Source organism: Protopterus annectens, chromosome 3.part1 (assembly GCF_019279795.1).
Source record: "Protopterus annectens isolate FY-2018-M chromosome 3.part1, PAN1.0, whole genome shotgun sequence".
In the NCBI taxonomy this organism is placed as follows: Eukaryota; Metazoa; Chordata; order Ceratodontiformes; family Protopteridae; genus Protopterus; species Protopterus annectens.
The window spans coordinates 80,638,392-80,651,012 of NC_056732.1; the positions used below are offsets into that span (position 1 = coordinate 80,638,392).

General features: G+C 37.2%; 1 protein-coding gene across 1 annotated transcript in view; it reads right to left on the bottom strand.

The window, feature by feature from the left end:
- LOC122797635 (fer-1-like protein 4) overlaps positions 1-12,621 on the bottom strand; it is a 1,984,889-nt gene that overhangs the window by 316,308 nt on the left and 1,655,960 nt on the right. Inside the window, exon 35 of the mRNA XM_044066179.1 lies at positions 5,537-5,622. Coding sequence (XP_043922114.1) covers positions 5,537-5,622 — 86 coding nt within the window. The remainder of the gene's footprint in view (positions 1-5,536; positions 5,623-12,621) is intronic.

The window sequence follows — 12,621 nt, forward strand, 5'->3', positions numbered from 1 at the left end:
CTTTAAAGACTTATCAAAATATTTTTAGGGTAGCAGACAAGGGTGGTAACTGGGTTATTATGGATAAAGCTGGTTACCAGAACATGGTAACTGAAGTTCTGTGTGACAACAGAATTTATGTTAAGCTCCCTTACAACCCTCTTGCACAGTTTAAAATTGAGTTAAGTGAACTATTAGAGAAGGGGGAAAGACTGGGGTTCCTTTCATCATAGTCTGTTAAGAAGTTGTCTGTTGCCAATGCTCGAGACCCATATTTTTATGCTATACCAAAGATTCATAAGAATGTGAGCAGGCCACCAGGGAGACCAACTGCTATTGGCATCGATTCTTACCTGGAAAATGTGGGGGGATTATTGGACTCTTTACTGAAAATGCATTTGAGTTCCATACCAGCCCACATAAAGAACACACAAGAGTTTTGTGTTCTAATGCAGAATATGGTGTGGAGAAAAGAATATTTTTGGGCCACTTTGGATATTTCCTCTTTGTACACGAATATTACAACAGGTAAGGGTCTTGAAGCTATGGCATCATTACTGGGTGAAGGGCCCCGCAGTGCCTAAATTTTGGAGTTACTCGAATTTTGTTTAACACACAACTATTTTAGTTTTAACAAGGAATATTATTTACAGATAAGGGGCACTGCTATAGGGGTTCTTTTTGCTCCCTCTTATGCTGTTTTGTACACGGGGGAGTTTAAAATGCGGTTTGTGTCCAGCCATATTTATTACAGGTAGAAGGTGATGTTATATAGGCGATACATAGATAATTTGATTTTCATATGTAAGGGACCTCTATGTCAGGATGAGAAATTTGTGGGGGACTTGAATTCTAACAGTCATGGTTTACAGTTTTGTTGTCACACAGACTTCAGTACCATTACTTTTCTGGATGTCCTTTGTTTTGTGAATGAGATGGGAGTTATTCAATATGTTCCATTTAGGAAGAGTATTGCTGTGAATAATTTTTTGCATGCTTCCAGCATGCATCCTGAACATCTCATTAAGTCATTGCCTTATGGTGAATTTAGAAGAGTATGGATGAATACTTCTGAGATGGCTTCTAAAGAGACATCTCTGGCTGAAGTAGAGGAGACATTATCAGCCAGAGGGTATTCTAGATCTATTCTTAATGAAGCAAAGAATAAATTGTTGAATAATGTGACAAGTAGGGAACAACTGCATGAGAATAGTAAGTTTGGACATAGAATTCAATTTACTTCAAGAGAGGAGGGGACAGAAAATAGGATATTTTATGTTATTAGGTTTAGTCCCTTTTCAGACACACTTAGACAGGTGGTTACAAGGTTATGGCCAATGATAATAGCTGGTGATAAACTCAGCGCTGTATTTCCACAACATGAGACTTTTTTTTAGTAGATTTTTAAATCTAAAAGAATTGTTGAACTACCCAATTTCCAGAGAGACCCAGAATAGTTCATTAGGCTCTTTTCCTTGTGGGAGACGCAGTGTGTGCCATAGAATCAGAAGTGTATCTAATACTATGATCATTGCGCACAGATTTGTCTCTCAAGCAAGGTTTGATTGTCAATTATGTGGTGTTATATACATTCTGGGTTGTGGGTGGGATGAGGTTAGATGGTATATAGATCAGACCAAAAGAAAAGTTAAGATCAGAATTTTGGAACATTTGGGAAATATTAGAATGGGTAATATAGGCTTCAGTCCAGTGGCAGAACATTTTATTGAAGCCCATTTAGGAAATTTTGATTCCCTGTTTTTTAGTGTATTATCCCAACTATCTGGCAACTGTTGTAGTGGTACACTATTTGCTAATAAGTTAAATCAGCTGGAGACTACTTTTATTTATAATTTTGGAACCTTGGTCCCACATGGACTAAATCAGGAGGTGTTGTTAAATTTCTGAAGAAACTTTACTGATGTGTCCATAAATGTGTGTGTATATATATATATATATATATATATATATATATATATATATATATATATGTGTGTGTGTGTGTGTGTATGCAATTCTTATATGAGTACATACACACATATGAGAGGGTGTTGTTGCATTTTTTATGTAAACTTAGTTAAATTTCCTTGATGTTATTGCTGTAGAATTTATGAATTTTTTTTTTTTTTTTTGCTATTGTAATTTTGCTGCTGGTGAAGTTCTATGGGAAATGTAGTAGTTTTTCATGACTAAGGGATGGGTTTATCTATAATGTGCACTGGTCACTTTAAAAGTGGGATGTATAGACAAATTTTGAAACACTGTTGTTTAATTATTTAGTATATTTAAGCTTTAAAATTTAATATGTTGATATCCCTTGAAGGCGAAATGCCGAGGTACCAGGATTAAAGCTGTTGGTACTCCAATTCTGTGGATGCCTTTGGATTTATTAAATCTTTGAGGATGGAAATCACTAAACAATGACAGATATTAGAGTTTCAGGCTTCATATCTTTGAGAAAATGCATGCTAATGCAAAATATCTTATTCTAGCAACTTTCTAAGTTTATAACAGCAATATTTACAATCTGACTCTGTTTTTGTGCCTTTGCCCCCCATTAGCTTTGGTTTTCTCCAGATTTCTTGTGCTATGAGGTTAACCTGTATGATCAGCGCTTATCATGGAATACTCTTCCATTGGTAATTAGAAATGCATTGAGTCTGTAAATCTTTAAAAGGTTGCTGAATGAAGCCATTAGAATTAGAGCATATGATTCGACATTATTAAGAATCAAGCTCTTAGAAAGCCTTATGTAAGGCTTAGAGTTTGATCTTATCCATACTGAGCATTGAACATCAAACTGTCTCTTTGATAATGTGCTTATATTTTTCTATTATGTTTGTCACTGTCTTGTTTTTATATGTGCTTTGGAGTAGTTTCCCACATTCCTAGTAAAACTGGGAAGAGTTGTGTGCTACTTGGTATTCAGATTTTATGCTAATTAAATTTCCAGATTTTTGGCCTGTTATATCTACTTTTTAAAGGCTTTTGTACTTATTTTCAGTGTCTGCAGGTTGAGAAGTATGATTATGTTCATTACAGCATTTGATTGTGACTCCATTTGTCCTGGTTGCCATTTATCACTTTAAAGTTATACGCTAATGCAAGTTCATAGGTTCATAGATTAGTACTAAGCTAACTGCCCTTGCGAGCCATTTTAAGCTTAGCCAATTATCCTTTGTGAGACTCAAACCCTGCACCTTGTGTTTGTAAGGCAAACACCTTAACCATTAGGCCACCATCCCAACCCCAATTGGCCAATTCTGAAACTTCTCTTTGGGTTTGTCATTCATATCCCAAAATGCTTAAATTGTCCATGGAGGTGTTGTTTATTCAAGTTCCAGTTTATGAATGGTAATGCTGTCTTTATGTTAATGGTTGCATGCAGCCCATTTCAATATGCAGAAAATAACTGTATCTGTTTTGTGCTGCAGATTTTGGATTAGAGCTTGTGTCATTGACTTGCTTACATTTTTGCAATTCAGATAACCCATTATTAGTTGGATGATGGGCAGCAGATGTGAAATGCTTCTGTTATTTTGCTTTGAACAAGTTTTGACTTTTTTGGATGTAAATTGTGGACCTTTAACATGGTAAATGTAGACTTTAGAACAGTCTTTTCTTAAAAAAAATGTAAAACATGATTGCATGCTTCTCAGTGGAGGTAGAGTCCACATGAACAACCTTTGGCTATTTTTAATTATGTGACAATGGCAATTACAAATACAGAATCCTAGAATGATCCTGCAAAATCAATATGAATTATGTTATGATGTTGAAAGTGATGCCAAGGGTGAAAGAATCCTTGTGGTGGCACATTATGCACCAGATATCATCCAATAAAAGTCCTGTGTAGAGCGAGCACCCTATTATCATGTTATTAATTTTGTAACTTACTCTGAAACAACAAAGACCTTTGCAGAGCTCTGCCCCTACAAAAAGGGTGCTAACCCTAACCCTAATGCTGCCCCTTTGCCCAACCCTAAACCCACACCTTACCTTCATAAAAACCTTCCTATAGCACTGTCACTACACAAGACATGCTCATACACACAAGCATACACTAGCAACACTACATCCATCCTCTTATCTAACCCTGACCCTAACCCTAAAATACACACACTTGCACACAATAATATAAACCCTATCCCTTCACTATCGCTGATTATAACCCTGACTCCCACACACACGCACAAATACTCTCACCCCCTCCAAACCCACTTTCCTTTCTTAACGAAACATTTCCTCAAAATTTTGACTGTTCAGCTATCCTACCTTCTATATTAAGCACCATCCATTAGCATTTGTTGACCAAACAGATGTTCAACGAAATGCAGAGAACGGATATATTTATATTCATGAAAACATCTATACTATTTTGCCACACATTAGGAATGCCTCAAAGGTTCCTTAGGAAAAATAATGACTTTGGCAAAATTATTTTTTCTGATGGCTAATTAATCCCATGACTCTAGTATTAGTTTGCAGAAGGTTATATGGTACATGCAGCTTACAAATGCTGTACTTTTCCTTATACATATTCAGGTTTTAAAGAGCATTTAGATTTATGGTCAGTTCTAAAATTGTGCCTCATGACAAGAAGAAAATAAAAAAAGATCAACACATTATGTAAATTCCTGCTCAGTCAACACTAACAGTAAAATCCAAATGTCACCAAGGGATTGCATATCTTAGGGCCTCACATAATTAAAAGTATAATACTAAAGGAAAAGTACACACATAATTATGTAGAGAGTTTAACATAGTAGCTCTTAATGAATTTTTATGAACTGCTTTGGAAGTTTCTCCATCCACTGAAATAGCTTGAAAAGAAGTATCAGCATCTATAACAAAAAGAGTTTTGTCCAGTTAAGAAACCATTCAGTCGTACCAAACCATTAAGCTGAATGTATTAGTATAACCTGTTCTAATGACTACTAACTTGTATGACTTTTATTATGCACTTGATATTGAAGTGATTTTAACCTTCATAATGAACATTTATAGTTGTATATAGTGTGCACTATTAATTTATAAAACTGAAACAGAAAACTTGACATGACTGATAAATTTGCAGTAGATTACCAACTGTATATATTAATAATATGTATATGCTTGTGTGTGTGTATATCTATAAAAACACATATAGACACCCAAAGACACACACACACACACACACACACACACACACACACACACACACACACACACACACACACACACACACACACACACACATCTGCAAACACATGCTCATATCTTCTTACTCTAATAAAGGGCATTTTTTTTGGCAAATAACTGACTCTGCATTGAGAATGTAATATGACGCTCACTGGCTGTTTCAGAGTAATGAGAGAGAGAGAATATATTGGAAAAAGGTGTAATAAAATTTCAAAATCTCAATTGCCTTTCTAAACATTTCTGTGATATAATATCCAGTTTACTGAAAACGTCTCAACATCCAGTCAATGTGGCACTGCATTTAATTTTACTTTTGCACGTAAAGTACTTTTTCCATTATAAAAGACAAGGACAAAGTGGATTTTGTGAATCTTACCTGACAGCTTTTCTTGGTGACACATCAACTGGTGGTGGAGGTGATATTTCTTTTGAGAATATGTCCACCCACATATGAATCTTGCCCTTTTAAAGACAAAATTGATAACACAGAAAGTAAATACAGTTTAGAAGTTTCTGGCAAACTGATCATATTTCACTTGTGTATTTTAGTGCATTGCTCATCATGAATGAAGTATCTTTTGTATACTAGTTTTATGTATGAAATCATGCTTTACCTAATGACCGTAATCATTATAATATGCATTTAGTTAACAGATAACACAAAGTATGTTTTTATAGACTTACCAGAATAAATAGATGCAAGATGTAAGGTACAGGAATATTTGTGTTTACTTTGTCTGCACTTTAATATAAAACATGTTTTTTATGTACAATGTGCCAATAACCCATCAGCTTTTGGTGTAACTGCTAGCTGTGATCTTCAAAACAACGGCTTAAGAACTGTTGCCTGCATTTTACTGTGCAGAAAACAGTTCCAATGCTGAATCTGAAAGTGACCATTATTTCCATTTCGGGTTCCTGATTTCCAACCTTCTTCCTAACAACTCATTTTAAAGGTGCTTTGCAAGTGAGTGTGAAACAACACTTTGTGGCACACTGGGGATAAACTGGTGGAGATGAAAGGTTGTTGATTTAAAGCTGGGAGATGTGAAATACTGTGTGTTTATACTGTGTGTGTAACTTATTTACCTAAAGTGTAAATTCATTGTTTGCACATGTTCTTTTGAGCATGCTTTTGTATTTGAGCATCATCAGGGCTTCTGGCTCTGTAAATTAATATTAACTAACTGTGCATAATGCTACTAACAGAAAGTACATGGCCATCAGGTGGCAAGACCAGTCCACATGGGCAGGAGCCACTTTCATCTGGAAAGAAAATAGCTTATGTTAAACTGAAAGTCTTTACTGTTGAACTGTTAAATGAAAAACTTGTCCAGTACTTACGTAAGGAGACAGAAAACCAACAATTCCTAAAACTAAAAGAAATACAAATATAGCTAGTCTAGCAAAAGAAGGGATGAGCTGGCCAAGACTATTCCTCAAGTACTTGAGTTATACTGTAGTAGGGAAACTAGAAGAAAATGCTGCTTGCTCATATAGAAATGAAGTATGTTAAGTGCTTACTTGGCAAAGCATAAAATTACTCTGCAACATATGAAGCAGAAAGAATCTTTCCAGAGTCAGTGGAGTGAATTTCATATAGTGACTGCACTAAAATGAATATAAGCAATTTGCAAATAATTAGGATGTTGTACACAAAGATTGTTGAATATTTTCTGAAATACTGATTTAGTCAATAGAATAATAAATAAAGATCAAATATAAATTATCTGCTAGGATACTTCAAAGTTAGCTGCAGTATTTTTGTCGGTCTTTTTATGAAAGTTATACCCCCAGATTTAACAATCTTCCGTTCATGACTAGTCTAGTCCTGCACGGAAGCGGCCATTTAGGAGGAGGACGGCAGCGTGCCATGCATATTAATGAAGGCGCGCTGCCTAAACTCCTACTCCTACATGGAGCGTGTACGAGTGCAGGGGGCATGTCTGAGAGCAGAGCTCTCAGAATAAACATGCCCCTGCAAAGTAGAACAGCAGAAAGTGTAAATAAATGAGCTAGACCGCTCATAGGTGTCCACATATCCCCACCAACAGTCCCCAATGTGTACAACAGCAACATGACATAAAAATAAAAAGAAGTAACCCCTTTATTCATTATTAAAACTGAGAGTACAGCTAACCGACAGTGCACGGGTGTGCCCATCGCTTAGCTACAGTTAAAGAAGCTTAAAAGGCTGAAGAGGATAACAAAGAAGATATATACAAATGAAGCAGCACAGCAATAGTGTTGTGGTCAGAGCATCTGCCTAACAAGCAGGCATTCCCGGTTCGAGTCCCACTGCAGCACATACCATTTTCCATGTGAAATCTGTATACGAACATTTATTTACATCTTATTGCTGTACAACCTACTAAATAACATTTAAATGTGAAATGGAGTACTGCATTAAATGCACATGTGAAGAGTCAGTACCAAAATGAATGTCAGCAGTAAGCAGGCGTAAGCACAGATAAGCAGTAGTAAGCATATGTAAGCACCAGTAAGCGTGTGCAAGTGCGTTTGCATGGGATGGAGCACCGCTGACACAGATTAAGCAAAGGAGAAGCTAAATGGGTGTAAGACACTGTGACTGGAAGCCAGCAGTGCTTACCTCTGCGCACACCTGCTTACAACCACTTGAAAGTGCCATAAGCACACCGTATCCAACGGCCGGTGTTCTGCCCAGCAACAAAACAAACAGCTTCTGCAAGGCCAGAACCCAGGACCATGCACACAGTACATGAAACTATTTATTTTATTTTTATTTATTTTATTTGTAGTTGGTTTACCAGGATAGTCCATTGGGCCAAAATGAACCCGTTTTCAATGGAGTCCTGGGGAGAAAAGCTCCAAAGCAATCTAGGTTATAGTAGCTTATTAATGATAGTTATACAAAAATTAAGTTTCACTTAAACAATTTTGAATAGTACTTGTATCATTAGGAGTAATACAGACTAGTGATGAAACTTACAAATACAAAGAGTTGAGATTCACTTTTACAATTTCAAATAGTACTTCAAAACAATTAGGAGTAGTACAGACTTGTGATGAAACTACAGATGATACAGACACATGAAGAATATTGCAAAGTAGATATTGAGAAGTCATGTATATATGGAAGCATACCCATGAAGAGGTGCAGGCTAGTGCAATTTTGGAAATTTGATAAGGATAATAGAATAATGAATGAGTTAGAGGAAAATAATAGGAACATTGCTGGTGAGGAGGAAGATGGACTTTGTTAGTGTTTGATTATGAGGGGTGGGAACAAGAGCATTCCCACTGGGATAGTAGATGTGAATGAAGAGGCTTTTTGAAGATGAAATGATTACAGGTTGTGCGAATGGTTGGTGGTAGGGAGTTCCAGAGGCGAGCTAGGCCATAGGATAGAAGATTTTTACCTGGGGGGGAGGGGTTGGTTTATGAACTTCTAGTAGATTTTGATTGTTGGTTCTTAGTACTCTATCGGGGAGGTGCATTTTAAAGGCAGTAGAAAGGGAGGGACAGAGTGAGGGGTTGAAAATGAGCTTATGTGCAAGACTTAGTTGGGTATAGATTAGGTGATTGGGTAGTTCTAGCCATTTTAGTTTTTGGAGTGAGGAACAGTGGTGGGTGTAGGACCTCTGGCTGATGGCGAATTTGGCTATTTTGTTGTAGCAAGAGGAAAGTTGTTTTTTTAGAGATGACTGTAGGTTACATAGGAGTGGAGCACCATAGAGAAGGGAGGAGATAAGAAAGGAAGTAGAAAGAGTGATCTTAGTAGCAGGTGTAAGGTAATGGTTTTGTCGGTAGAGCATGCCTAGTTTTTGGTGGGGTTTTTTTGATATTATGTTGTAGGTGGGACTTAAATTTGAGCTGGTTATCAATTTGGACCCCGAGTAGCTTAGTCTCTGACACCAGATCCAGAGGTGAGTTATTTTGACTAGTAATAGAGAATGTGTTCATATTGATGGAAGTGACTTTAGAGGGGGTAAATAACATTAGTTTGGTTTTAGAGGCATTGAGTGCTAGGTGATTATTCTTCATCCATTGCTCAGTGGTTGAAAAGGCCTCTTGAGTAAGCTTTAGGAGTGTGGGAATGGATGTAGCAGAGCAGATAATAGTTGAGTCATCTGCATATTGGATAATGTTTGAGAATGGAATAGCAGTGCGGAAATCGTTTATAAATATATTAAAGAGAAGGGGACCCAGTATGGATCCTTGGGGAACTCCGGTGAGGGTATTAAGAAATGAGGAGGTGGCCTTTTTTCCATTTTACAGCTTGATATCTGTTGGATAAGTAACTGGAGAACCAGTTTAATGTAGAGGGAGATAGGTTAAGTTTTGAGAGTTTAATTAAGAGTAGGTTGTGTGAGATAGTGTCGAAGGCTTTAGAGAGGTCAAGTAGTAGGGTAGAAACAATTTGGCCAGAGTCACGGGCTTTATTTACAGTTTCAAGGAAGGAGAGGATGGCTGTCATAAGTGCTATGATTTGGTCTGAACCCGTGTTGAGTGGGAGTTATTAAATGATTATCTAAGAGATGTGGTAGGAGTTGTTGTTGGATACACTTTTCTAGGAGTTTGGCTATGGGAGACAGGATGGCGATGGGGCGGAAATTAGATACATTGTTATTGTTGCCACCTTTATGTAAGGGTATGATAAAGGCCTTTTTCCAGATTTGGGGTACTGTATGCTCTTGGATAGACCGGTTGATAAGAATGCTAATGGGGTAGGCGATTACTTCTGCAGCTATGCTAAGAAAGTAAGAAGGGATGTTATCTGGAGCATTAGTGCATGGCTTCAGTTTCAGAAGGAGTTTCTTTATAGTGGAAGTGGGTATAGGTTTTAATGAGAATAGAGGGGGGTGGGAAGAGGGGCTATTAAGAGGTGATGATGATGTTGAGGAAGTCAGAGTTGGAGAAGAGGTGGTGGATGGAGAGTTACTAGATGGTACAGTGGGAGTGGTAGCAGTGCTGGGTAGAGTGTAGGTAGGGGGGGGTGATGTAGTAATGGGGAATGTGGTGGTGTTTGAGAATGTAGATGTTAGTTTAGAAATAGAATTAGTGAAGACATAGTTAAATTGGTTAGCTAAGTCAAGATCAGGAGCATTAGGATCTGGAGTGGGGGTGTCAGGTTTGCTGGGGTTAAGGAGAGTAGAGATACCTTTCCAGAATTTTTGAGGGTTTGTTTTATTATTATTTTGTAGTATGGAGAAATAATTTTGTCGATCAGATATGATGAGCTTTTTTACTTTATTTTGAAGTGTTTTGTATTCATTATGGATTGTGGGACTCCTATTTTTCTGGTAATGTGCCCAGACTTTATCTCTGTGCCACATTGTTGATAGAGTGTTTTTGGTGAGCCAAGGGGCAGTTTTAATTTTTACTCTCTTGGTCCTTAATGGAGCATGGGAGTCTAGTAGTTCCAAGAATGTTGAGTTGAAGTAGGAAACAGCGTCATCTAGAGGTAATGTTTTTAGACAATTCCAATTTATTGCTTTTAGAGAGTTTGAGAAGGCTATTGAGTTAAAATTTTTTTGGTTACGGATAGTAATATAGTTATGGTTGTGATGTAGAAGTTGGGGAAGTCGATGAGTGAAGATGGGTATGTGGTCACTGAGGGAATCGGGAAGAGTGCCACTGTCGGAGAAATAATGGGGATGAGAGACTAGAATCCAGTCTAGAATACTGCCGCTAGAGAGGTTTTTTGACGGGCGAGTTATAGAGTTGATTAGTTGTGTAAAGTTGTAGAGGTTGATGTTAAGAGGGTTTGTAGGAGACTGAATAGAGGCCCAGTTAATATTCATGTCTCCTAAGATTATTGTTTCATTGCTAATGTTGTTAGAGAGCCAGGAGAGGATATCTTCTAGTGTGGAAATATTATCCCCTGGAGGGATATAGAGGGAAGCTATACATATGTGTTTGTGTTTATTAACTTGCAGTAGTGTGAGGAGTAATTCAGCGTTGTTAAAGTGTGGAATAGGTTTATTGTAGGGAGTAACTGATAAGGAAGATGAGTATAGGAGAGCTACTCCTCCACCTTTTTTGTGGGACCTGTCTTTTCTGATGATAGAATAGTTTGGTGGAGTTATTTCAGAATCTTTTATATGGGGTTTTAACCAAGTTTCAGAGATGGATAGGATGTCAGGTTTATTATGTATTAGCCAGGCATGGAGGTTAGGGACTTTGTTTGCTATACTTTGGGAGTTTAAAGAAGTAAGTAATATGGACTTGTCTATAGTGGATGAGGTGGGGGGGCCTGGGTTAGGATGGATATCACCTGATAATAAAGTGGTTATCAGATGTAGGATTGGGTTTGATAGGTAATTAGACAGTTTAGTGAATTTACTAGGTTATATTAAAGTTCTGAATGGTTTACTAGTTACTATAGGGGTTGAATGATTTGGAGATGTGATGAGTTTGTATGGGAAGAGTAGGAGGTGTTTTATAGGATACAGATGGGGAGAAATAGGAGTGTGAGAGTATGAGAGAGGGGAATTGAGATGGTTGGTTACATGGAAGGATTGTAAGTGGTAGGGGTTAGTAGGTTGGGTGAGGTAGTAAAGATAGGATAAATTAAGAACTAGTAGTAGTAAACAGGGGATGAATGAGGGTTTTAAGAACATGATGAGATGAGTTTACTTAGAGGGGTAAAGTTGTCGTTGAATTATGTATGGATATAAGAGGGAGATATGTATATGGGAATTGGTAAGTAGTTAAATAGTAGGAAGGGAAGGAGTGTATTTTATGTATGGAGGGGGGTGTGGTTTTGGAGTGGGTAATGAGAGAAAATGGAAACTATTGGCTAGTTGTGATAGTTTTGGGGAGGAGAAAGAATATGTATTTACCACTAAGCCATGCCAGATATGCCGAAATTGTATGTTGTCAGAAACATAACCCCAGCCCAGTCATGAAACAGTACAGAGAATGTATACCAACAGCTAGATGGGCATGTGTGTGCAAATATATCACTATCTAAATGGATACAACATATCTATAGATGTAGTCACATATATATATACATATATAAAATATCCAGAGATATATACATATATATACAAATATATAAACAGATATACATGCAAATGCTGACAACTACACATATATATGTCAACATTTATATGTTTACATATACATATCAAGTGACATATGTACGCAGATATATGTCTCCGTAGGTATATTCCAACATAGTTAGAAATATGTAAGCAAATATATATACTCACGGAGGTATATATGGCCAGACATATGTAGATACCAATAGTAGATAAACAGAAACATATATGTCCACATGCACCATTAATGGGCCTGAGATTTCCCAAACAATATATGTCACATAAGAATTTGCATACCCCCTGCCCAGCCAAACACATCTGCCCTGCAATACACTACCAAGCTCATAGTATTGTATGTCTGTCATTGAACTAGGGAATTAAATTAGCCCTCTGTTATGTGTCACATGTTGACATCACATACCCCTCTCCC